This window comes from Vespa velutina, chromosome 4 (genome assembly GCF_912470025.1).
Source record: "Vespa velutina chromosome 4, iVesVel2.1, whole genome shotgun sequence".
Classification (NCBI taxonomy): domain Eukaryota; kingdom Metazoa; phylum Arthropoda; class Insecta; order Hymenoptera; family Vespidae; genus Vespa; species Vespa velutina.
Genome location: NC_062191.1, coordinates 6,403,146 through 6,430,701, shown reverse-complemented (window position 1 = coordinate 6,430,701; position 27,556 = coordinate 6,403,146). Strand labels below are relative to the sequence as shown.

The following is a 27,556-nucleotide window of genomic DNA, read 5'->3' as shown; positions in this document are numbered from 1 at the left end:
GCGTTGTCAAATGAATACAACGGAGGTGGTATGACACGCAAGAACGTACATGCGAGCTTCAGTTTTCAGCAAGACCTAGCTGAAACGCGAAGCCGGATCCATTACTCTTATTACGAGTTATCATCTCCCTCGTTCGCCTTTGAACATTATCCTGTTGCGTCTTCGAGACCTCGTGGCTCTTGAAAAGGGGAAATTCGAGCTATTGGAAAATTGATTCGATGTGAAATCGATGACTCAGATTTCTGTGTTGCTGATAACTTGTCGATGGTCATTTCTTTGATCATCAATTAACGTTTTTAATGATTCTTTCAGAGTTGAAACGACGAAAGTGATAAATCATCGGTGATTTGAATAATGAAAAGAATGTGAAAGGACTGTATAAAGGTATGCTTGGGCAGAACGAGAACTTTAACAGGATTTTTTCGTGGGGATTTCGAATTCAGTGAACGTCGAAGTGATATCGTATTTATTTTTGTCACTTTCATTCGTTCATTTTGAATGGCAGCATCTACCGACTCGGAGAACCATGCGGTTAACGTTGAAAAACGAGTCTCGACGGTTCTCGAGAACGTTTCCATGAATACTTGTACACCCAGCATCTTCCCAGACAAGTTTCAAGATTTTTTTGCAGCTGTCACCGAAGATAGCGACGATTTGCCAAACATGCTCGAAGACAAATTAATACCGAGGTGAGACCTGGCCATTTTCCGTAAAAAAAAAAAAAAAAAAAAATATACAAAAATATATATCAAACGAAAAATGAATTCCTAACTACTGTATTTTTAGAATGTTTTCAAAATTAAAATATTTTTTATATTTCAATAAATCTGACAACCGCGGTAAAACTACTTGAGATATCAAAAAATCTTTTGAAATTTGTATGTTTTATATCAAAATTAAAATGTGCGTAGGTCCGTGTGTGTGTGTGTGTGTGTGTATGCGCCGAAGTGATACCCTTTATAATTTAAATTGCTGAATGGATCGAGTTGAAATTTATATCAAAAATCAAGTTCTACACACTACGAGGATTCACAAATAATTACGACTCAATCCGACTGTATTCTAACTTAAAAATAGAATAAATTATAAAAATTAAAAAATTTATAAAAAATCATACAAAATGGAAAAAATTAAAACTTCAGGAATATTTAAAATAATGTCAGCCGTTAACATGAACTACATCGATCGTATCTATTGGGAAAATGTGAAGTTAATTTTAATTTAATTTAATTTAGTAGATTCTTCCATATGTCATTATCGAATTTATGATTATATCTATTTGTTTTATAATACATAACATTTTTCTAATGATATAAATTTTATATTCTCATTAAAACTCATTGAATTGAATATTCTTTTTTCTGAACAAAAAAATCATAACGAATCTTTTCTGAGCAACTTATTTTAAGGCTTAAGTCGAATTAAAGTAGAAAGTAACAAAGGTGACGGAAAAAAGGATGGTTAATGTCGGACTACTTTTGAGATAAGATGTTAGATGTACTAGTAATACGTCTTATATAGAACAGACAAGGATCTTATTAATGCTCCTTCACTTTTTTCGTCGTTGGAGATCAAAGCATCATCATCTTTAAGAGTACTTTAAACGAACCGTAATTTCTTTTTCTTTTTCTTTCTTATACTTCTTTCTTGTTACGATACTTCGCGATTTTAAAATAAAGGAAAGTAACGAAGAATCTTAGGAATACTACATAGTTATAAATCGTAGAATCGTTAAAATTTATATCTCTTGACATTTAAAATATGTAACACCTTAATGTTTTATCGATCTCATCATTTTATTATATGAAACTTTGTTGTTCGCATTTGCGTTAACGTCATACACATACACACACACACACAGACACACACACACACACACATATATATATATATATCTCGTAATAATTAAATCGCGCAAGACTTCTGAAACTTCATACTGAAAAATATATATAACTATGCTTTTCATAATGATAGTATGTATGTACGTATATACAGCAAAATAAAAATAGGAATTTTCGTCAGATATTTAATTGTTAATAAGAGACATCGAATAGATGTTTGCATATTTATATAATATATACAGGTGATCTCAAATTGAACATCTAAATTATTTATTTAAAAGTTATGCAATTAATGCATTATGAGACATCTGTCATATTGAAACTATATTTGATATATTTGTGGTGTGGAAATATCTTCTAATAATCCAGATAGCTTATTAATTTAAAAAATTTACATATTTTTGACCATTCAAAGTATCATCAACAAAAAAATACTTCAATAATTATTTTACTATATAAATAATTTAGAAATAATTTAGATGTTCAACCTATCTATTGTCTTTACATATTTCTCTATATACAAGATATATATCTGTTTATTCTGTGCTACTTAATATCCAATAACGAGCCAATAATTTCAGTATTGAAAAAAAATTTCGAAAACATATATCTGCCGATTTTGGTCTCATCAGTTTTACGAATTTGCTATTAATACAATAAATTTTACCCGGGGAAATAATTATCTGAGTCACTTTGTTTTTTATATCTTCGAACAAATATTTCAAGAAACGTCAAAAAATTTTAATGAATCTTCGTAAATTTTGTCGTTTAATTTACCGTACTGTTAAATCGAGAATTATTAATTGTTTATCCTTTAGTAATTTTCGAACAAGAGAATTATGCTCTCGATATGAGAAATTAGTTGAATGGGATCGTGGACAGGTAATTAAGTAACGATTAAGCGTTTGTTATTACGTTAAATCGATATTGCATATAAATGAGGGATGAAACGAAAATCAAACTTTGATTATATCTTCAGAAACAGCCATTATAGTAGCCGTTAATCGCACTTTCATTATAGTCATAAAAATTGTTTACGACGATCCATTCATCATAGAACGCGATTAAAAAAAAAATTAATTAAAAATATCGATCGACAGTCGACAAAAAATGTCGATGTAAAATCTATACAGAAATTAATTTGAAATCAAAAACATTGCTTTTCGTTTATTAGAAAACAAAGTAAAACATATAAAGAATTACATTTCATATTTTTGAATTTATCAATTTAAATATAAGTCAATACTTGAAGGAACATGAGACATTTCTAATGTAATTGGATTTTAATTAAAAATAACGATTGACCGATAATCAAGAAAAATTCTCGACGTGACGTTTAAACAAGGATTAGTTAATTTAAAAATTGGAAATATTACTTTTCTCTTTCAAAATTTTGTTTCCATTAATGTATTCGTATTGTTGAATTCTTCCATTAAAAGATGAATTGATCATTGAAAAAATATGAATACTCATATAGATCGTTATGCTACCAATAAGAACCCTTATTCGAATTCAATTTTTCGATTCTTGTGATGGATATAAAATAAATTCGTTGAATGATATAAATTGAAATGTAAAAAGAAAAATGCAGGAAACACAAAAATATTTAGTGATCACTCAATGCAAGAAATTGCAGCGGTAGAAATTTCCTTAGGAAATCAGAAAATCGATTTCTCTCGTCATCGTCGTATATCTCTGTCTTTCTCTCTCGTGGACAAAGCAGCATAGAATCGGTAGATGTAAGAATAAAGAAGTTTGCACTTCGGCAATTAGCAAGCCATCCTAGCATACCCAAGTACTACTCTAACAACTCGAGATTTCGTCGTCTAATCATGAATTCTGCGCGCTGCGCCTACTTAACCTCTTATAAAACGCATTGAAGCTCGGTTTTACGTCTCATATTCTCACGTAAATATATATATATATATATATATATATATATATATCGTGTATATATGTATCAGCATTATCAGCTATCCGCACATGTGTATGTGTAAAAGGAAGTGCGCGCATGCGTGTGCGAAATGATGCCATTTCGAGTGAAAGAACCCTCATGTCAAAACCGTCCTCGAAAAATCGACCAAGAAATCGTCCTACGACTTGTGCTATTTTCATTTATAATACCGTTGTTCTATATAGTCTTTCATTGTCGTACTTTTCTTTTGTACTGCCATAATCTATGTATATGTAAATATGTACGTACATAAGACTGGTAGATACATGAAAAAGAAAATCTGTGGAGAGAATTCGTTGCTAAAAAATAAAAAGAAAAAAAAAAAAGAAAAAAAAAGAAAAGGAAAAAACATCAGAACGACAAAAATTTCTAATTCCGTCATATTTAATTGTGCATTCTTTTTACGTAAAAAATATTTCAAACGGCGTTAGAAAAAAGTCATTCCGTACTACAAGTTTTTCATTATTGTTGCTTAATATCCCATATGAAAGAGAATCTAAAATATATGTGTAGACACATCTCTATATATATAAAATATTACGTATAAAATGTATATGTATTTGTTCCATATAAAACTGTTTCATCTACATATGTATGTCGAATCTTGAAATATTGTCAGATATATTGTAACGTTCAATATGCCAAAGGGCACATTGAGGAGAAAAATTGCAAAAATAAAATTTGTATAGCAAGCTAAACGATCCCTCGAAAGGAAAAGACACGCCTCGTAGAATCTATTTTATCAGTATGGTCGCACACGGGAATCGGTCCCTTCTAACGAGAATAGGAGAACATTGTTGATTTCCAAAGAGGGGAATGCGAAGCATCGTTTTATCTCCGGCATTTCAGGAAGCAGGAGGGTTCCGGTACCGATACAAAGGCCAGAAAGTGGAGCAAAAGAGCTTTCCAAAGGCGAAGTAGCGAAATCGAGGTACGAATTCACCGTAGCTCCTTGTCCGGCACTCAAGGACATGGAACGTTGGATGGACCAAAATCGCCAACGCATCCTCGACGAAGAAGCTCTAGTATAGCTGTTGCCAGACCTACACCTGACCTACACAGGTACTTTCGAAAATTACAAAGAGAAGGAGAGAGAGAGAGGGAGAGGGAGAGAGAGAGAGAGAGAGAGAGAGAGAGAGAGAGAGAGAGAGAGAGAGAGAGAGAGAGGAAGAGGCTTTTAAACGAAACCATAATAGAAACTTTACTCTAGAACTATGCAAAATTTATGAGTTTAACCCAACAAATAAAAATTGCTAAATTAAAATGTTCTCATTGAACTTGTTAGATTTTTCAATATTACTTTCATTATCTATAAATAACATTGAATTTGGCCTAACAAATGTTATGCATATAAACAAATAGATAGTTTAACGTATTACATTTTTCTACCGAATATTAAAACATATTAAATAAAAAATATGCAGGTAAATAAACTACTCGTTATATTTCTCTTTTTTATTTAATATATTTTTGTATGGTGTATATTTGACACGGTAAAGTATCAAATTGTGTTAGAAAACGAAAAGAAAATCGATCCTGACCTGAAAAGAAGGGAAGTTCAGATTTTTACAGGCGGAAGCGGGTCCTTGGGGACACCTCTCGCCGTCACCAAGGAGTCCAAACTTAACTCCCCCAGCTGTAAGTCCTGGAGTAGCCTCCATATCGTCCCATCTCAGCCCAGGGGCAAGTCCTGGTGGTCCGAGTCCTACTAGTCCTGCCGGCTCAGTTGGACAGGGAACGGGATCTCGTGCACCTGTGCCGAGGCAATATCGTGGTAGAACCAGTAGTATGCCAGCAGTACCACGACATAGGGTGAGTATTCTATCGCGTAAATCTATATATAAACAAATAAGTATGAGATTGTGCAAAACTTTAACAATTTGTGGTTGTTAATCGTTCTCAGACAGCTACAAAAGAGTAATATAATTAATTTCTTAAATTTTTTATTTGTACGATCGAAAAATCCAAAAAATATATTTATTAAATATTTTCCCATCCGAAAATAGGTATCACTTTATACTTCGTCGATAATGCTATTTACGAATGCCATCCTTTTAAGGTCCATTTATATACAACTGTGCCATTTCGTGTCTAAGCCATGTACCAGATTCGAATTAGTTACTATAGTTTTGTATCTAATAGTTTATACATCAGCCGTGCCATATCCCTCATCATCTATGATCCGCACGTTCTTCGGTTATATTTGATAGACATCAATATTTTCTTTATTTCCCGATTTCACAACGGAGGTGTACGGCTACAGCACAGATTTGTATAAATCTGTCTGAACGTGTCTTATCCGTGCATGACGATATAATATCTAACTTCAAACTAATCACCACATGCATGGACGATCTTTAATCGTATATAAATGTTCGGACATGGAAAGGACACCGCACGATTATATATAAATATTAACATATTAATTCTCCAACAATGTTCGTACATTGTTCGGAATGGCTACGACATGGTTATATATAAATATATCTTTAAACTTCCATATTTAAATTAAGACTCTTTGTAATACATATTGCGAATGGATCGTCTGTCTCAGAAGCTAGGAAAAATTTCTTATTGATGAGACTCACAAGTAACATTATCGACAAGCTATAAAGTTCTACCTTTTTTCTCGACGTGATATTTAATATTTGCATAAGTAATCGATTTTTTTAAAATGCTTATATAACAGAGACGAACAATATTATTTATTACGAATAATTTTCTAATCTCTTAAGTCTCTTTATACTTCTAATATTATCGTCTTAAAAAAAAAAAAAAAAATATAGATATAAATCTGGTAATCCTGCATTTCAAACTACGAAAATATGAAATTACAATGACATGATTAATTTCCTAGTTTAATATTATCTCGCGTATGTCGAAAGAACCCTCATTTATCGATCGTATCTGCGATAGGTATCTGCGAAAACAAATCGCTCTTCATTTTATCGTTCACCATTAATCGATGCAAAAACATCTATAGTAGCATCCATGGGCATCACACCGAATACATTTTTATATAAACAATGATATTTCATAATAAATAACGTTATTTGAAAATGTATTCAATTAGGTCTTATTAATTTACATAAATATGTTGTTAAGTAATAAATATAATTTCATTCGTTCATTTATTCGCTCATTCATTGAAAAAGATATTCGTCTTCGTTCTTAATAAGAACAGAATATCTATAAAAAATATTATTATAAATAACATCATTATTATTGTATTATTACAAGCAATACGTTCGTATTACGCGCCAGAAAAATGACGCGAAAATTCGAGACGAAAAAAAAATAATGATGACTGACTGTGACCATGATAATAAAATCATATCTTAAAGTATTCAATAACGTTCTCATCCTCTCAAGCTTCGATGTCGATCGCCAAGCCGACTTTATGATTGCCTTTAGTAATATCCATGCAATCCAAACAAAATGACAATGAGACCGTCGTGCTCTCGTTCAACTTTTGCTGTAGGCTCGTACCGAATTGCATAGCACTGTTTATCTTGAATCGTAGGACCGAATTTTCATCTAGTATGTATTTCGCTGCTATACCAATCATCCACTCATTCCAATTCTCGCTATTCGACGATATTCCATTCATCGCGATGTCCCAATCGGAATTAACTTTGAAAGAAAAAAGAAAAATAAAATGCAAGAAGCAATAAATGATATTGTTAATAAAATTAATTCGTAGAACAATGATTTCTATATTATATCATGTTATATAAAAAGCATATATATTTATATAGCTAAAAAATGATAAGATAATAAATATAGTAACAAATATGATATAGTTGTAATAAATATAATATAGATAAATAAATATAAGATCAGATAAGCCCTTTGATCGCCAGGTATTCCATTTTGTACGATCAAGAAAGAAAAACGAGTTCATTAAGTAAATAAACTTTTTCATAGTAATCTAAGCGCAACTTTGCTTAATTGTAAAGTGAAAATCATTGGTATTTTTAAAGGCCACAAAATGTGCGAGCGCATACTCACGATTGTTTAATTTGTTCTATAGCGAAATAGAAAAGTGCACGGAAAAATTTCATTTATAACGTCTATTGCTTTAAACTTTCCTTTTATATATTGAAATATGAATTTTCTTTTATCCAACAATTCGATAAATTCGAAATATTATTTAATTATCGAAAAACATAACGAGCAATGTTAAATTAATTTTATTCGCGGATAATACTTTAAGTTTTATAAGTTCAAGAATTTTTTTTTACGTTATAAAGATCTAGAATCGTTTAACGTAGATATAATTAAAAAAAATAAATGTTTCACTTTTTTTTTTTAAATACAGGATAGCGAACATGCTTCATAAATGAGAGATATGAAAGTATAGAATACTTAAAAAAATTATTAACCTTTATACAAGATAGAACAACCAAATTCGCGTGGTATCGAATTGCATCTGAAATGGAAGAAAATGTCCTGAAGGCCAAAGGCTACTCCGATGTCGTTCTTCGTCAACTCTTTGGTAGCTGTCTTGTAACCACATTGGTAACCTAGGAAGATCTCCTTGATCCTCATAACAACTCCACCATAAAGATTCAAGTTCGAGTCGAAGTTGTCGTTAACTGTGGGAAAAGAATTTTTTAAAAAATAACTTATATTATGAATAAGATAATCGTAAAATAAATAAAGAAAATAATGAAATCGTAAAATAAATTTCGTTTGAAATTTTGGTTTGAATATTTTCGAAAGAATATTTCTCTCTCTTTCTCTCTCTCTCTCTCTCTCTCTCTCTCTCTCTCTCTCTCTCTCTCTTTCTCTAAGAACAATCATTAAGTAAATACTAATAATATCGCACGAATTTGTTAGTAATGAACATCGGAGATGTTGAATGATTTAATCCATGTATAACACGCCCTCGTTATTTTGTTAATCTTACTCGATCTCCAAAGTAGATCAGAACTGAGAACGGTTGCTTTCCTTCGAGGAGATAAACGAGCCTGAGCTTCGTGGTTTCTTGTTTGAAACGAAAAAAATCCTGTGAGTAGCCACTGTAGAAAATGACTGGTGTCGAGTGACTTAATGCCATTGGCCTAGACTTCGTTATATTAATTGTAAAATGACATAGACACATATGCTTTTTTTATACGAACGTTTTAAATAATTATATTCCTTCATAATTTATTTTGAACGAATATCTGAATATACATTTATTTATTTATATATTTATTCTTTCTATCGCGAAATAGAACAACCTAATTCACGGATTTTTCTTTATCGTAGAATCACAAAAATATATAATTCAAAGGCATGCAATTTCTGCTCATAATATAAAATAAAAATATGTATTTCAGAGATGAACTTTTATAATTAACTAATATATTATAATTAATATTTTAAGTTCTTTGAAAGTCGGTAAGTTTGTTTTATTGTTCATTTGTAAAGCGCACATATTTATCCCTAAACAAGTAATTATGTTATGCAGCTCTTCTTTTCACGGTAATCAAAGAAAAAGGATAAAAATATGATTAAAGAAAGCGTTTTTATATTTTAATTATCTCGCAGGTTTTAATTAAATAAACGTTACCTCATACTATTAGCAACTTCTTTGTGAAAAGGAGTTGTATAAAAATGTTGTAAAGAAATATAACTTAATTATAATAAAAAATCGGTACAAAAACACAATCAATCTAGATTTACGTTTTATGATACAATGAATTCATCCATTAATGAATTATCTTATGCATTTAGTATTTACAACATTTTATATGTTTGTATAATCTCATTATACATTGTTTTGTTTCGTTGACATAAATTTAATGATAATAAGAGAGTAAAAAAAATAATACCAACCTAATGAGCAAACTCCAGTGACCCTCTCGTTGCTATATTTTGCATCGAGTTTCATGCCCTTAAACGAAGTTTGTGGATTGTAAAAGAATTCGGATAACATGCTCATATTCTCGATAATTTTTCCAGTCAGTTCGCAACCTATGGAAGCCGTTCCGTCGGTCGTCCATCTTTGTATGAAGTTACCGTAGTCTTCAGTCTTATATTTAGTTTCTAAGAGACCATCCAACTATTCGTATGAAAGAAGGTCAACATAAACATAGTTTTCTACTTAATTTCTATTATTTTTATATCGAATTCATAACCGATATTATTCTTGTGCTTTATGATACAACCTATATTTCAAAGTTAAATATCAATGATTGAAACCAGTTGCAAAAGAATAAAAATACTACATTATATATATATATATATTATATTATTATTATTATATATATATATTATATATATATATATTATATATATATTATAATTATTATATTATATATATATAATATAATAAAATATATATATAATACAATATAATAATATATAAGTACTATATAATGAAATAACTATATATATATATAAGGTAAAAATAAATGTGTTATTCTAGGATAGAGATGATATTTAACCAATATTCATTTCACGAAGTTTATAGTAATAGTATCAACAAAGGTAGCTTATTAGAAAATGATATACCTAGAGAAATAGAGAGAAGAGAAGAAAACTTTCATAAAGAGTAAATAAAGAAAAGGTGAAAGAAAATTGTTCCTATATTAATTATACCTTCAAAACATCGACGTTTAAGGTCAAGTCGCTGGTCATTTCAAATACACCAGTTTTCTTTGATTTAACGTTCAATTTAAAGATACCTTTGCCATAGTAATAGCCTGTTTTGAAAACATCTCGTGCGTTTTTACCAAGCTCCGAGAAAGTAGGAACTTCCATGTCAATGATGATCAAGGGATGACGAAAAAGAAAAAATGTTGGCAAGAGAAAAAACAAAAAGATAAGGAGGAAAGAAGGATTATTCTTGAGAAAGGCTAGAGCAAAACTTATCGCTCGAATGTTAATCGTCGAAAACGATTACGTCGTTTTTCTCGTCGTTGTGATCGTGATGTTGAATTGATTAAAATCAGATCGAACAAAAAATAGAAGGACCCTTGCGTTCATGAAAAGTAACATCGCCGGCTCTGTTTGCCAACCCTTCTAAAGGACTCTCAAAAATTTCTTTCGATTTTCTCGTAGATGAAGTTGATCGATAATTTTACGCTATCTTAGGGCCATTGACAGATCACCGAAGACCAATGATATTCGCTTCACGAATTTTCTTATAGAAAGAAACGAGTCACGATCGAGGAAACATCGATTCAATTATCGATCTTTCCTTCTCTTTTAATTTTCAACGAAATCGAACGATGATCGATTCCTAAACTCGAAGGTTTTTTTTTATTTTTACGAAAATTATTCGAGACAATTGACTTTAACTTTTACACGTTCACTTATTTAAACTTGATCATGTTATGTGCATCTCTTATGAATTATAATATTTTCCATATTTTCGAGTTAAAAATCATTGACATGAAGTATGCAAAAAAGAAATTTACCTGGCGGCTTAATCATTTCCTAAGAATATATATACATATCGTAGTCAAAAAACTTCGATTATTTTGTCCATATGAAAGAAAATAGATTAAATGGATATTAATCAGATGCTAAAAAGATAATGACCATTTTATCATTCGACAGTACCTATATTTGTGAACAATAATATTATAATGAGATTTAATTATTTGCAATCATTAATTTTTATTGTATTTCTCTCTTCTTTTTCCTTACCCTTACCTTCTCTCTCTTAAAAAGTTATCAACATTATACACATAAATAATGAAATATTAATTGATTTAATCTAACATCTACTTCGCTTTTATTGAATTTTTACGCACTTTTTAAATTCACGTACAAATGTCATTGTGATATTTAAAAAAAATCTGCTGACTGATCGTCGAAAGAAAAAAAGAAGGAGAGAGAGACAAAGAGAGAGAGAGAGAGAGAGAGAGAGAGAGAGAGAAATCTAATTCGATTAGTGCATAGTATTAGTCGCATCGAGGATTCACTATGACCTTAATATACGCTTGAAAGTTTGCCACTAGTATTGTTTCAAATTCCGGAACATCGTCTCACGCAATTCAAATTATGCCCTAAAAGACAAACAGAATACTCCTGCAATTCTCTTAAACTCTCAAATCCATTACCATCTATTCTCACTTTTGCAGCCAATGTTGGCAGAAACGAAACGAGGTGGTGCTTGTGGCGGTGGTGAAGACGGCGAAACCGAAGATGGTGTCGAATATTACAGATTACGATCGTTCTCCATTACAGCGAATGGCGTTTTTAATCTCGGCGATTCATTGAAGAGTCGTCGCAGCAAGAGCATCAATAGTGTCACCTCTTGTAGCACCAGTTGCAGCAGTACGAGAGAGGTTCGATTACTTAGGTAAGAGAGAAACGAAAGATAAAAATAGATAACACATCTTACTTCGGATATATTTTTCTATACTTCAATGTGCTTTGGAAGAGAGAAAGGATAAAAAGAAGCAAAGGCAAAAAGAGAAACATTTATATTTATCTTTTTATTTACTGGGTGAAAGATCAAAAAGACATTAAAGGGCTTCCATCTTTTTTAATAAAATAACGAATAATAAGTATAAAACTGTAAAACGTTGGATGAAACAAAATAAGTTTCCGCTAATAAAATGTTATATTTTCTTTCTTCCTCTCTGTTCTTTTTCTTCTTGCTACACGAAAACCTACACATTTGTTTTTCTGCCTCAGCTCGGCTTCGCAACTCTCTGGAATAGAAACGGAGGAAGAGACGAGTAATGAGCGAGTGGCTACTTACAAGGTTGGCATGTTAGGTGCATCCGGGGTCGGTAAAACCGCTTTAACGGCGCAATTCACGACCAGCGATTATATTTGCGCTTACGATGCTTCCTTAGGTAAATAATTCCACAGAAATGTTTTATCGTTGTAAATAATTCCAACGGTTTTTGCTTTTTCAAAAGTAAACAATTTTAAATTATTTAAAATAAAATTATGCAATATACGAATATAAATATAAAATATAAAATACAAATAAAATTTAAATAAGTTCTCTTTCAGATGAAGAGTACGGTCAGAAAAGTGTTTCTGTTATGCTCGACGGTCAAGAAACTGAATTGGAAATCATTGATCATCCGACCTCGGAAATGTCGGTAAGCAAACATCGTTAATAATCAAAAATAAGATCTAATATGAAAATTCGTTAGATCGTTCTCATGATTGATGTTCGACATTTTATTGATTCGAGGTCGAGTCTTTTTGTTCAACTTACAATCCAGATGTCTACGTAGTCGTCTACTCTGTAGTAGATCAAAGGAGTTTGAAAGTGGCAGAGGAAACTTTACTTTATCTATGGAATAGTGACTATATGGTGAATCACGGTGTCATCCTAGTCGGGAACAAGGTCGATCTTGAAAGGAAACGGGAGGTTCTCTCTGTGGGTAAGTAAATCCGTAGGAACTTTAAACTTTCCAATTACATTTATGCCAGGCAACTTTGTCGTAGAGAGAAAGAGATAACGTCACCTCGTATCATTTGACGAGGATCCTGCTTTTATTGTCAGTGCTAAATCGAAAATCGAAATTACATGCAAAATTTTGCAATTTACATATTTCATATACAGGATAGAATGTAATAACGGCGTATCTTCATTAACTTCAAAACTATTATCGTCCAAATAGCTAACCCTTCAAAATGTATTCGCGCGTGCATAATTTGATTTTATATAGTTATTTTTTTTTTATAGAATATATATTATTATATAATATATTTATTTATTTGTTTAATATATTATTACGTTAATTTATTAATAAATATATTTTACTAGAATTGATCGTATGCTCACTCTTCCCTCGTAATTTTCTTCTGCTTATTTTTTCTTTGTTTGTTGGAACAATTCAACATTGATTCGCCGTATCAATGCTGCTTTTATCGATGAAACAATCGAATTGTTTGGTATCAATACTATATATGCACCACTGGCGATCGATTCTACTTTTTCACCGATTCTAGTGTCGCGTAAACATATAAATATAAAAAGTATTCGCCATTGCAGAAAATGATAAAATAAGAAATTCATGTGAACGAGCTCTTATCGTCATTTTTCCGAGTAGAAATTGCGAGTTTTAAGATGTTTTCTCAAGAAAAAACGTAACAGTTTTTCACAATAGAATTCTAACACAAACCGCAACTATTACTCAAGAGGAAATCCTTAAAGTTATAAACTTATATTTATCGTACGCTTCTTTGACAATTCTACGTAAAAGTGATCGCGCGGTATTAAGCCTACAAAACTTGATTAAAACTTATAATAGGTATTCTCATCTTAAGAAGAAACAGTAATCTCCCATGAAATATTATTATATTCTCAGTTAAAAAAAAGAAAAGCAAAAAAACTCACATTTAAATTATCAGAATTATGTTCTCTCCGGAAATGTGAAATTTAATGAGAACAGTTTTGAAATTAATGAAGGTGCTGATCTTATATTTTCATATTTTAATTTATAAATAATCTATTCTATTAACAAATTTTAAACATACATATCTATACACGGTCATACTTGTATTCACTTATTTATAAACTTTATAAACAGGCATATGCACACATACATAATATATATATATATATATATATATATATATGAACTATATGTGTGTATATGTATATAATATATTGAATATAATTTATTATAACAAACCTGAAATAAAAATCCAGTAAAGTTTCTTGATCACATTGACAGTCGGCCGACGCTTAGCGAATAGATGGAACTGCAAATTCATCGAAACATCATCGGGATTGGATCATCATGTCGATGAACTCTTAGTTGGTATCTTGGCGCAAATCAAATTAAATCCTCAACGTGATCGAAATCAAGCTACGAGACAAAAAAAAAGTAAACATCGCAGGAGAATCTTAAAAAATTTGCTCGGTTTCAAGCGAAAAACTAAAAGCTGCGAGAATCTCTTTGTCCTTTAAGAATCTCTTTACTTTATTCTTAAATGCCCAAAGACAGTAAGTCGATGTATAAATTGCATGAGAAGATATAATATATATTCAATAAGTAGTATCTTCATTTTCATCGATCTTCGTGAATATCATAAAAATTATTAACATTATCAACTAATGTTTCTAGAAATTCAAAATACTAAACACGAATATTTATAATTGTTTGACACCAATTATGACAATTGATATAATTATAACAATATTCTCATGGATCGATTAAAATAAGATGTCTTGTGTAAAAAGTGAACTGTACAATTATTGACCACTGCATACTGCATACACATTCAATATGACCAATCAGTCTGGCCGATTTCCAAGTGGTGACTAATAAAAGTACTGCTTCCTTTATACTTCATCGAAAAGAGGAAATATATATATAATTATTTATTATATATATATACGTATATATATATATATATATATATATATATATATATATAGTTGTGCGAATTGATGAATTGCTACGTAACATTATGTGTAATTTCTCAAACGCATTCTGTATTTATTTTTAATATGACTACCAATAAGAATATGACAATGTTGAATGATAAAGCAACGAAGAAAAATGATAGTTCATTACGCAATAAATCATCGATCTTATACCCGATAATAGATTTCTTTCGTTGTGTCGATATTTCGACAATATTGTAAAACATAATAAATTAAAGAAACAGAAATGACCGTAAATCTTACCATATATGTGTGCATGGTATGTTACCGAAAAAAAAAGTCGGAAAATTACTTTCAATATTAAAAAATCTTCCAGAGAAGTACGTGATATCTGAAGAAGCGGTCCAAAAATAATATACAACAAATAAAAACACGTTAAATATGTATAACGATAGATCGTACAAAGATGTGAATTGTGCCAAAGGCGTACCAAAAATAAAGAGAAAAAAGAAAAAAAAAAGAAAAGAAACGTTTATTATCCGTTTCTTTCTATTGCCGAGCCTATTTTATCTATTTTCTTTGAACAAAGAAAACTTCGTTAACGAACCAATTTTCTGATTTTGATTAAAAAAAAAAAAATAAAAAAAATAAAAAACATAGAAAGGTATCGAAATCATCATTATTTTGAAATATCTACTGAACGTACACATTTGTATATGTATGACAACACGCGCACGCGTAAAAGAATGGCTCGATAACTTGCTTTTCTCACATTCCATCCACACGAACCCGTGATCTCGTTATAAGATTCTATTTTCAAATCGTCCGAACACTGAGAACTTACCTTCGAAAGTTCTTCGTTATTCTATATATATATAAATAATACAGTTCGTATGATTGAATACTAATCGATTACACTCCACGAAATAATATTAATGCGTACTTCTCATTGATATAAGATAATTTTGCATAATATATTTTGCATAATATATATTTAATATTATAATCATTATTGTCGTTATTTTTATTATTATTGTTGTTGTTATTCTTATTATTCTTTTCTTAATTTTTTCTTTTCTAGTTTTATTATTATTATTAATATTCCAAGTAATCGAAGAAACTTAATTTATATATACATGTGTTACATTGATTTATATATATATATATATATATATATATATAAATATTTAAAAATGGATCTCGTTAACGTTTCGCTTATACTTTGTTAATTATTTATAAATAAATAAATATTAATTTTCAATCAGAGAACGAAGGTATGTGTTATTTTAAAGATATATATTCTTACAATTAATTTGATTAAATACATACAACGTTATGTTACAATTTAAGAAATGTAAAACATCAATCATTTCTCTTATCAACTTGTGTTATTGTAAGAAATCTAATATAGCATTTCTCTAGTTTTATCAAATTAAGAATTATTTATCAAATAAAGGATTATACGTAGCAGTTAGGAAAGACAAGCACGAGAATAAAACTAGACAAAAATGATTATGTTCTTTTGATAACCATTACGTCGAAACATTCTTATTACTGGCGTCGCAACATCATCATTTTTCAAGTAGCTTTTGTTCTCAGAACGACTTGACCTCCCGTTAACTGCTCTCACCTACGCTATGATTTGTCATAATGTTAGTCGTCGTTATTCGGACATCTTCGGTTGCGGTCGATCTAAAATTGCAGGGAGACTTTTATTAGGTTCGATTCATTTCCGGCTGAGTTCATTCTCGTTCGACCCAACTTAACATTCACCCACACTTATTCTTTCTCTTCCTCCCCATCTTTTCTTTCCTTTTCTTTTTCAATGAAGTAGTCGTCCTGATCAATGATCTGTTTTATCTCGTTATATAACAAGCACAAAATAAAAAGAAGCAGTTCTGTAAACCTCATCAATAAAATCTAAATGTTTCTTCACGATACACCCGCAATTTTTCTCTCTCTCCCTCTCTCTCTTTTTATGGACGAATCATATATTTCTTAACCAAAATACAAGAATATAATCTTCCAGTTTCATTATAGTTTTCTTTCAAATAGCTATTTACTGTGAATGCACATGTAAAAAATATATGATGTACGTACAGATATATATATATATATATATATATATATATATTTATTTAAATAAAACGATTATTAGACTTGATCTAAAAGTAGCACTTGAAACCTTCTTTTATGCTTCGGGCAAATTTTAAAATATTTCGCTCCAATGTTTCTGGTGTACAATTATCGATATTTTTTTTAAGAAACGCCTTTATGGAAAGATAAAGAAGCCCATATCACTTTACTCTTTTTATTTTTTCTCTCTGTCTGTTTCTCTTTTCGTCTGTTCAATCGTATTTTGAAAAATCAGCAAATGCGAGGGTAGCATGGTAATGGACAGCACGGTGGACAGCAAGGCCTTGGGGGAGGCGGAAGTGGTGGTGGTAATGGACATAATGGAGGTGGTAAAGGACAAGGACAGCAGGGTCCTGATGATAAAGGCAAACAGCATGGCGGTGGTGGACAACACACAGGTCTCTGACATGGAGTGATACAGCCAATCTCTTGAATTCTAGGTGGTAATATTACACGACATATTGGTTGTGGTGGAGCGGGCGGACATTTGCTATAAAATGATATTTCGATAGATTTTATGAAATTCAAACATTGAATTCAAATCAAGATAAAATAATTTATTTTATAATGTAAAAAAAATGTTTATACATATACTAGCATTACCAACAATCGATAGCACAGAGAAGATACTTTAATTCTTCCATATCGTTCCAACATGGCGACGTCTTTTTTTTAATATTACAACTCATTTTATTAATGTTATGAATGATATATTTTGTAATTCTTTATACTTGAATTTAGATAAACAAAGTCTAGGTTATAAATGTTGAAGAGATTTAAACGAATCGAAAGTTATGAAAAAATCGATACTCGATACCTCTATATATAACAACGGCACTATCTTATAAATCGATTACATAAATTTGTTTAATTATGCGTTTATGTTACTTTCTCAGATTGTGAATTTTATATACTTCTTAATATTTTTTTCTTGATCAGAGAATCGAACATTCAGATAGCATTTGCATTGTGTTATTATATATATAATTATACTAAAAGATGTCTATGTCTAATAAATCAACTGTTTACAAACGAGCAATGTTACTGATCGCATCGTACCTTCCCCAAAGATTTCGTCCTATATTTTTACATCCTGCAGGTAACATAAATAAAATTTCTTATAATTATTTTTTACTTTATTCGTTTTCTTGCAGGACCTACAACAATATTTTTCTGGGCTCCAACTTTTAAATGGGGTTTAGTAATCGCAAATGTAGGAGATATTAATCGTCCTGTAGAAACGATCTCTCTTAGTCAAACCGCTAGTCTTATGCTAACAAGCGCAATATGGTCAAGGTCATATATATTAGCATATTATATAATTGCTTCGTATTTTATTGTTATTAATCTTCTATCTATTTAAATCTCATTAATTCAAGCAGATACTCGTTGGTAATTAAACCAAAGAATTATAATTTGTTTAGTGTGAATGCTTTCACATGTGCCACAAGTAAATACCTTTTTGCTAGAGCTTTATTACATCGTATGGAGCAAAAGAAACAAAAATGATATAATGAAATCGACATAATTCGGAAATTTATCATCATCTATTAATGTATGAAAGATATGAATGAAAAAAAAAAACAACATACGTAAATAAACATTTATTATATAAAATTATTTAACAGTAATACTGACAATACGAATATCGTCATAAGGTTTATCGGTCTTAGGGTTCGTTTTTACTTGACTAATATTTTGTACTACTTCCATTCCTTTGACCACCCTTCCAAATACAGTATGTTTATTATCCAACCAAGGCTGAAAGTCAGATAATATCAATATTAATAAAAAAAAAAAAAATAAATTTATGATTTAATGGTATCAAAGTGACAAACTTACTGTAGGTGTTAATGTGATAAAAAACTGACTTCCATTTGTATTTGACCCTGCATTTGCCATACTTAAAGTATATGGTCTATCATGTTTTAAGTGAGATCTAAATTCATCTTCAAATTCACCACCCCATATACTTTCACCACCTGTCCCAGTTCCAGTGGGATCTCCAGTTTGTATCATAAAACCCTTGATTACTCGATGGAATATATGTCCATTGTAGTAACCATTTTTAGAATGAACACAGAAATTTTCAACTGTTTTTGGTACATCTTTACCAAAGAGATTTGCATGGATATCACCAAGTGCAGTATGTATAATTGCAGTGTCATAAATTTTTTGTACATTGCTTGCTTCAGTAAAAGAAATAATATCTTCTTTAGAAGGCTTTTCATTAAAGACATCTCTATCACATTCTGGACTCTTTATATCCTCTGGCTCACGCCTTGTAAACATATAAAATCTATTTTTCTTATGAGCTGTACAAAAAAGAATTGGATCTGGTCGATTCATTTCCATTGTAGGATTTTCAGCAGCTTCCATTTCTACTGATACAGCTGCTGCAGTTTTTCTTGCTTTCCCCTACATATAAATATTTAAATAAACATAAACATATATAGAAAATTGAAAGAAACACATCATTGAAGAAAAGGTATACCTGAAATAAAGCTAATTGCATAGGACGTATATTTTCAGGTTTTCCCATTATTCTAATACATTTGTTTGTATAAAGATTCACAAGTTTAACACCTAACATTGTGCTATATAATATCATATAACCAGATTCATCAAAAACTATACTTCCTATATTTGTTTCGGTTTTATCTAACTCTCTTTCAACAGCCATTCTTAAAAATTTTAAATTATAAAGAATTTTAAATTATATTTGTATATCATGATAACAATTATATATTAATATTATGTAATACCTTCTTCCAAATTCCATGTTTGGTAATTGTTGTGTATTTTGTTGCAATTCAGAAAATCTTTGAAGACTTTCATCAAATATTCTGTACAATTTTCCAGTAAGAAAATTAAAAACTCTTACTTTCCTATCTCCGCTAAGAGATGCGAATCTTTTACCATCTGCAGATACTGCCAAACCACATGGATAAGTTTTATTTTTAGCGAATTCATATAAATCTGTGTCTAATTTTGAATCAAATTTAACACATTTTGGAAATTTATATTCCGTTTTAGGTCCTGTCCAATATTCTAGTATACCTGCCTTATCAACTGATATACATGTCTCATAGGCAGTATTATACTAGAATAAAATATAAGACATATGTTTAGGATTAGGAACACTTATATCCATATGTAACAGTTTTAAATAAACTAAAATATTACCTTCATAAATACAACAGGTTTTGTGTGTAACTTTTCAAAAACATGCAATGCTGTACTAGTTCCTTGAGCATCATATATACATATTTTATTTGAATCTTGTGAAGATACAGCAATCACAGCAATTGCATCACCAGCAGAATATATCCACTCGGCACAAAGAGGGATAAACTCTAATTTTATCATATTAATCATATCTGTACATATAATATTTCAATTATATAATGCAAGAAAATTCTTTTGAGGATATAATTCTTATTTTATATTAGCAAAAAGATATGCTTACCAAAGTTAATTATATCAAATATTTTCATTGTTTTATCCAAACTAACTGTACATGCATGTATGCCATTGGAACTTGCTGCCAAATATTGTATGGCCTTCAAATGAGCTCTGAAGTGCTTTACAAATTCTATCAATTTTTCTTGCTTTTTCCAAAATTTTAAATGTCCATCACAACTGGCAGTAAGTATAAAATATGACCTGTAATAACAAAATAAAACAATTTATTCTTATATTTTATAATAAAATCTTATTAATTATATAAAAAACACTAACTTTGTTACCACAATGTGAGTTATTACATCTCTGTGCATATAAGATTTCTCATAGCATTCACAACATGGCAAATTACTTAAATATACTTGCTCATATTCCAACACTGTAAAAATAATAAAAAACTGAATAATAATATGTAAAATGATATGGCAAATTAACATTTTTGGTATTGTATGTACACAAAATTATATTAAGAAATTAAAGAAAATGAAATCAACCAAAACCTTTTTAATAATACAACAAACAGAAATAAAACACATATAATCGTATAAAAATTAAATTCCAATATATTTATTAAATATATACAAAAATTTATTATAAATAAATAGGTTATGTATAAATGAACCTTTTTGTTTTTTCTTAGGTACCGTTTCCAAAAATAATTGATTAGCCCCATCATCGTCATTGTCATCTTCATCCTGTTTTCTTTTTTCATTAGACATTATCAAAAAGAAAATTATCGTTCCTTATAATACTTCCAATCAGTTTGAATAACAACATACAGCGCCACCAATCTGCATACGGAAAATGTTTTAACTTCTATCAACTTTACTACGTCGCATAACGGCACAAAGACGATCGATGGAACGATTCCTAAACGCGATATTTCACTGTGCGACGGATATTTTCTATATGTCCACATTTACATGGCGGTGAACCAAAATGCATCAAAATAGTGCATGACTACGTGCGTTAATAAAACAATTATCAAAAACAAGTAAACCGATCAAAAAAATCTGATCTGTTTTCCGCACCATCTAGCATAGTATTTTACATAAATCCATTTATTCAAAATCAGATATTGTGAAAACTTTCATGAAACAGACACGCAACGACAATCAATTCGATAGTATTCGAGAGTATCGATGATTGGTCGAAATAGATTCGCAAAATAACCATATTGCCTTTCGACCAATGACAATCAATGGCAATCATAATAACGATGATTTTCGACAGATGATTATCTATATAGAATGATCAGATTAGATTTTTAAGAGTCAATAAAATTATTCTTTTATATAATATCGTATAAATACATAATTGTTTAGCTTATTTCGGCCATTAAGTCAAAAGGAAGTTACGGAAATTAATCACTGCGTGAAGCACGTAGTAGACTACGGAAGACTGATCGGTCAAGGTGGGGATTGGTGGAGGATAGAGTGGGGGGGAGGCAGCGTTCATTGTCGTAACGGGAGAGTTTGGCGGGCAGCGCAACGGCGATTGGCCGGTCTTCCTTCCCGTAGTCAATGGTCGCCGTAGCTGTTCGTTCGAGTATTCGGTTCAAGTTTTCACGAGAAAACAGTACTACCCACGACTCCCATCGTCCGGCGACTGCGTCGACGAAGCTCGAAAGGAGGAAGGATTCTTAACATTTACTCCATAACATCGAATCAGAGAAGGTGAGTCGAAAGATTTGGTTCGACTGAGGGAAAAGCCGCGATCTATAAAACCGCGAGGGGGGAGATAGATCCCGGAAAGTTTCTTTTACGGCGTACGGCTCCGCACGTGGTCCTCTCTCTCGGTCTCTTTGCACCGTGCTAGGAGCTCCTCTTGGGGAAGAGCGTGGCTTATCGGACAACGGTGGTATACACGGTACATTTGTTAAAAAATCTAGGAACATCTTCAGTATGCGAATCGCGATTTTCGCGGGCCTTAGATTGCTTCGTCAAGTTCTCCTTTGCAAAGGCAAAAAAAGTGCAGTGCGGCGTCACTCTCGGATGCCATCTTCGCGCCGTGGCGTACCACCGCTCCATCGAGTGGGGGCGAAAGCCACGTTGTACGACAAATTATGATTTCTCGCTCGTATTTTTTTGTCTTCTCTTTCATTTTCTCTTTTCGTCGGTCGTGCCGGGTAATATATGGCCGGACGCAATTTTCTTTCCATGATATGTTGGCTCCTCTCTCTCTCTCTCTCTCTCTCTTTCTCTCTCTCTCTTTCTCTTCCTTCATCCTCTATCTTCCTCTCTCTTTCTCTCTCTTTCTCTAGCTCTCGCATTCGCTCACTCTTGCCACCACTCCCCTTCTCCTCTCATCTCTTCCCTCCCTCGGTTTACCGCCGGCTATATGGCAATCGGTGCGATGCCCCGTGCTGGGTTCGCTCTGTGAAACACGTGCGTTATGTTTTATCTTCGAGTTTAACTTCTTTATATTATTTTTTAAACTAGTCATTGTATAAGTCCTATTGGTCTTTTCGCTATTTTTCGCAACATCGTTGATTATAGGTCGTTGATCGGATACGAATGTTCGATAATGATGGACGGTCGTTACAATGGCGAGCAGTTCCGTGTACTCTGACATCTCCATGGTTTTTCCGTCTGCCCACGAAACTCACCAATCGTTACGAAATGTTTTCTCCTTTCATTGTTTTTTTTCTTTTTCTTTTTTTTTTCTTTTTTTTTCCCCTGAATAATTTAATGGTACAGAATTCAAAAATTGTTCCAAGAAATATTTTCTCCAAACGGAACGCGTGCCATGGGCGCGCGTGACCGCGCTTTCATGGATCTACATTATGATAGATATCTACATATATCGACATGATCGAACTGGCTACTACATATTAAGATGACATAACAAAACTTTGTTGGTATTTCATATTTGGACTCGGTGATTTCATCAGTATTTTTCGTAGTTTTCTAATATTACATTAAACATGTATAAACATATAATTAAGAATTGACAAATTTTACTATTTGCTTCTATGAAATATTGAATTTTTTGTTTTCCACAAATCAGTTATTATGAAGTGTAGATAAAAAATATAAAACCAATCCTGATAACCTCATAATACAGTGTATTTTTTAAAACAATTAATTTTATAACTTTTCGGATATACTCATTGACTATAGACGGTAAATATTTTATATATAAAATTTATGATAATATACATGATTACAGCTCCATAAAAAATGAGTTCAAACGCATGTTATAAATGTAATCGAATGGGCCACTTTGCACGAGAATGTACACAAGGTGGTGGAGGCGGTGGCAGAGGAGATCGTGGCCGTGATCGAGAAGGAGGATTTGGACGTGGTCGTGATAAATGCTTCAAATGTAACCAGTTTGGACATTTTGCACGTGAATGTAAAGAAGATCAAGACTTATGCTATCGTTGCAATGGAGTTGGACACATTGCAAAAGATTGCCAGCAAGTTAGTATATTTATCAATTTATATCAAATAAGTTCGGTATTGTTACAGCTTATGAGAAATTTCTTTTATTCCGCTATGTTTATGACAAAAAAAAATACCAAAAAATAAAACTAACCTTTCTTCATATCTTGATGGATATATATTCATTGTCTGTTCCATTAGGGTCCAGAGATGAGTTGTTACAATTGTAATAAAACTGGACACATTGCTCGCAGTTGCCCAGAAGGTGTTAATGATTCTGCACGCTTTGCTATGCAGAGCTGTTACAATTGTAACAAGACGGGGCACATCGCTCGTAATTGCACTGAGGCAGGAGGTAAAATTTGCTACATTTGTGGCAAGACGGGGCACATAAGCCGCGAATGCGAGGAGGAGAGGAAGTAGGAGATAACCCAAATCCGTGCCGCTCGCTTAATGATAATGATAAGCCGTTTACCATCGTGCGCGCCACTACCGGGGATTGTAGCTAGGTAGGGATGTGCGGACGTTTCTCTCAGCGACGCGTGTTATCGCAAAAGCGTGTTCGTCATTACCGTTCGAATTTTCATCTCTCCATGCCCAACTCCCGGAGCTCCTCCCTCTCCCAAATCTCCTTCCCTGTGCCCACCGTTGTTCTCTTTCACATGGATTTTCTTATAATGTCTTTAAGTTTTTATTGCTGTTACACTACACCACACATCCGCGCGCGCACAAAGTACATTCACACACGAACACATCTACACCAACATTTACACGGAAACACACACACTATACGATGTAATATTATAAACATTCGATTGAATTAGAGTAGCAACATAAATCCTCTGTCCCTTGACCTTCAAACTATCTTGTACGTGAATTATTTCGTAATGCAAGATGTATGGATTTTGGAAGCATTAATGAAGTTCGCAAGGGCCACCATCTCTTAAAACTGTGTGACATTGATCAGTCCAACAGACTCTATCTTATCTTCCCTGGTATATTGAAAAGGAAATTTTATGAACTGACTGAAGGACTTTGTAATGTTAGAAAGGGATGTTATGACCGTGGGAATAATGGCAAATTTAAGTCATATTCCTTTCTCACATCCACGCATCTTGTATTCGGTCCTCCCTCTCAAACTCTCTAGCTGAATCACGTTAAATTTCAAAAGTAAAATGGGAAAGGAAAGGAAATATATAAACGTGCTGGCCCCGAATGCATAAAAATAAGGTTTAGTAACGCCAATTTTTAACGTGTAAGGATGTAACGAGGTTCGCAGAACGGTTATTTTTTAATAATATCTGCTTTCATAAAACTACAATATGATTGTAAAACATACAATGTTTATAAATTCATAAATATAAAATAGTGCTGGACCATCATGTTTTAAAATCTGCCCAGAAAGCAGAACAATGACTATTTGTGTAAGATTAAAAACTGGTATGGCCATTTAAGATTGCTACGCTTTTTATGTGTATGTATATATATACACATGCAAAATTCATTAAAAGTTCAGGCATTTTATATACATTATCTCGAAAATATATAAAGAAAATCATCATTGTTCGTATTTCCAAATGATCATTATGATCTCGTATAGCAAAAAAATTACTGTATTAACCTTATAATATCCTTACATGTGGTGAAGTACTTCGTTACTAAATACATGTGTGTGTATATATATATGTGTGTGTCTCAAAATGTATATACATATATAGATACATATGCGCAGGAGCTGTATTTTGTACTGTAAAAAGCTAGTTATACTCTGGTCGTTGCTGGTGACTAATTCCGGTGGTTCTTGTTTTTTACATCGCAGAAAAAAAAAATGATATTTTCATGTAAAGTACTATATGAATCTTTTTTTTTTGTAAGTCGCAAAGTGAAAATTCGTGAATAAGCTTTACATAATAACCTTGAGTATTTAATAGAAAAATAAAATATATCGCATAATATCAACTTGACTCATACTCAAAAGTTATGAATTTCACACGAAAAAAAAAAAAAAAAAAACTAAAAAAGAAAGAAACGAAGTTCTAGCTGAAAGTTGTTACTTTTATGCGAGTACAAAACTATAAAAGTTTTCCTTGAGAATAAGGCATATATGTAAGACTATAATAAATGACGATTCGTTTGGTGGTTATACAATGTCTATAAATAATGAACAACAACGCTATTGGGATATGAATCAATCGAACTACCTAGTTCATTAATTAATGTTCGTTCTATCGAATGAAGATACTCAAATTTCAATTGATGAAAGGAATGCACGTGGATCTGTATTTACTCTAGGTAGATTCAACATGAACATCCCACGCAAAATGCCATTAAATTATCGATGTTCTACGATATTTAAGTCAGTGTGTCGTTAAACGTCGTTTCGTTGAATGATACAAGCTGCTGGTGTCATAATGCGTGATTTGTACATGGAGAATCTGATTTTACCAGCAGCGACAATGTGTATTAATGTTCAGAAGCCAGGCGTGCCTGACTCAGTGGAACAGAAGCGCGCCTTGTGAGTTGTATTACATACGTAGTACAGGTGTCCTGCAAACAATTTTATACACTTAACTACTCGGGACTTAAACCGATCTCATGCATGGATTTCAGAAGTAGTAGTGAGTACTCAGTGCGCCAGTGCGTCTGACGAGATTTGGAGGATCAAAAAAAAAATTATATTCTGCTATTGGACTTGAGTAACCTTTGGTGCTCTCACTGAATGTGCATTAAGAAAATTCAGGTTGAAATAAGAATTCGTCGTTACCAAAATATTTTTCGTTCTCTGTCGTGCGTTTTCTTATTCTTTTTTTTTTTTTTTTCCTTTTTTTTTTTCTTTTTTTTCTTTCTTTTTTTTTTTTGTATATTGTTTAAGACGTAAGGATTGGGTTGTTAAGGATTGAATTTTTTAAAAATTTCATTCTTGAACACGTGATTCATAAGTCATGATCATTGGTGGCACCAAAGGTTCAAAGGAGCATTTAAAAAAAAGAGTGCGATTAGGGCACCTGCGCTTTTGTCTCTGCTACAAGACTTACGTACGAATATTGTAAAGAATACGACTGTTACAGTGTATGAATTAATTGGACCGGCGCACGCCCGGCCATGGCACGACTTATATTAAACTAATCTATTAATACTTAAAGGAAGAAGATGAAGAGGATGAAAAGGAAAAAATAAGCTACAAAGTAATAAAGGATTATGGAGTATTTGAAGTTATGTTTTTAAACTGAATTTTTGAAATAGAATGTGTACGGAGAGGCAAGTGCAGATCTTGTTTTTTCTGTTCCCTACACAAATTCATCTACCGATTCACCTTATAGCTAGCGTATGCATTAAATAGCAACTGTATGATAGCCTATGATATACTTCATGTATTATTATTATTTATGTTTCAGTTTGAAGGAAGGATTATTTACTACAAATAAAATTTAAATGTCTAATTTCTCTTAGTTACCGTCCCCTTTCGCATAGT

General features: G+C 31.7%; 6 protein-coding genes across 10 annotated transcripts; 3 read left to right on the top strand and 3 right to left on the bottom strand.

Annotated features, from left to right (window-relative positions):
* The first annotated feature begins 52 nt into the window (after positions 1–52).
* LOC124948624 lies at positions 53–15,765 on the top strand. Of its 3 annotated transcripts, XM_047492491.1 has the most exons (9): positions 53–384; positions 506–689; positions 4,645–4,857; positions 5,358–5,607; positions 11,877–12,097; positions 12,436–12,599; positions 12,763–12,854; positions 12,950–13,142; positions 14,442–15,765. In XM_047492491.1, exons 2-9 carry the CDS (start codon positions 577–579, stop codon positions 14,675–14,677), a joined length of 1,482 nt encoding a protein of 493 aa, XP_047348447.1. In that variant the 5' UTR covers positions 53–384; positions 506–576; the 3' UTR covers positions 14,678–15,765. The 3 variants fall into 3 exon arrangements, with proteins under 3 accessions (XP_047348447.1, XP_047348446.1, XP_047348448.1); XM_047492490.1 differs by having other exon boundaries at positions 53–689; XM_047492492.1 differs by lacking the exon at positions 4,645–4,857 and having other exon boundaries at positions 53–689.
* Positions 6,874–9,947, bottom strand: LOC124948625. Its single transcript, XM_047492493.1, has 3 exons — positions 9,622–9,947; positions 8,181–8,393; positions 6,874–7,428 (listed from the first exon to the last, which is right to left on the bottom strand). Exons 1-3 carry the CDS (start codon positions 9,725–9,727, stop codon positions 7,163–7,165), a joined length of 585 nt encoding a protein of 194 aa, XP_047348449.1. The 5' UTR covers positions 9,728–9,947; the 3' UTR covers positions 6,874–7,162.
* A 1,699-nt stretch (positions 15,766–17,464) lies between the features above and the next one.
* On the bottom strand, positions 17,465–17,922 carry LOC124948504 (small proline-rich protein 2G-like). Its single transcript, XM_047492209.1, has 2 exons — positions 17,837–17,922; positions 17,465–17,723 (listed from the first exon to the last, which is right to left on the bottom strand). Exons 1-2 carry the CDS (start codon positions 17,920–17,922, stop codon positions 17,465–17,467), a joined length of 345 nt encoding a protein of 114 aa, XP_047348165.1.
* Positions 17,923–18,232: 310 nt separating this feature from the next.
* LOC124948503 (mitochondrial pyruvate carrier 4-like) lies at positions 18,233–18,742 on the top strand. Its single transcript, XM_047492208.1, has 3 exons — positions 18,233–18,332; positions 18,388–18,529; positions 18,616–18,742. The coding sequence occupies exons 1-3, from the start codon at positions 18,233–18,235 to the stop codon at positions 18,740–18,742; spliced, it is 369 nt and encodes a 122-aa protein (XP_047348164.1).
* Positions 18,743–18,822: 80 nt separating this feature from the next.
* Positions 18,823–21,572, bottom strand: LOC124948631 (peptidylprolyl isomerase domain and WD repeat-containing protein 1). 2 transcript variants are annotated; one of them, XM_047492504.1, is made up of 8 exons: positions 21,321–21,572; positions 20,975–21,077; positions 20,703–20,899; positions 20,420–20,613; positions 19,999–20,336; positions 19,728–19,917; positions 19,076–19,651; positions 18,823–18,994 (listed from the first exon to the last, which is right to left on the bottom strand). In XM_047492504.1, the coding sequence occupies exons 1-8, from the start codon at positions 21,415–21,417 to the stop codon at positions 18,851–18,853; spliced, it is 1,839 nt and encodes a 612-aa protein (XP_047348460.1). In that variant the 5' UTR covers positions 21,418–21,572; the 3' UTR covers positions 18,823–18,850. The 2 variants fall into 2 exon arrangements, with proteins under 2 accessions (XP_047348460.1, XP_047348461.1); XM_047492505.1 differs by having other exon boundaries at positions 21,343–21,566.
* Positions 21,573–22,152: 580 nt separating this feature from the next.
* Positions 22,153–27,524, top strand: LOC124948880 (CCHC-type zinc finger nucleic acid binding protein). 2 transcript variants are annotated; one of them, XM_047493159.1, is made up of 3 exons: positions 22,153–22,374; positions 23,870–24,123; positions 24,286–27,524. In XM_047493159.1, exons 2-3 carry the CDS (start codon positions 23,881–23,883, stop codon positions 24,505–24,507), a joined length of 465 nt encoding a protein of 154 aa, XP_047349115.1. In that variant the 5' UTR covers positions 22,153–22,374; positions 23,870–23,880; the 3' UTR covers positions 24,508–27,524. The 2 variants fall into 2 exon arrangements, with proteins under 2 accessions (XP_047349115.1, XP_047349116.1); XM_047493160.1 differs by lacking the exon at positions 22,153–22,374 and adding an exon at positions 22,434–22,567.
* The last annotated feature ends 32 nt before the right edge of the window (positions 27,525–27,556 follow it).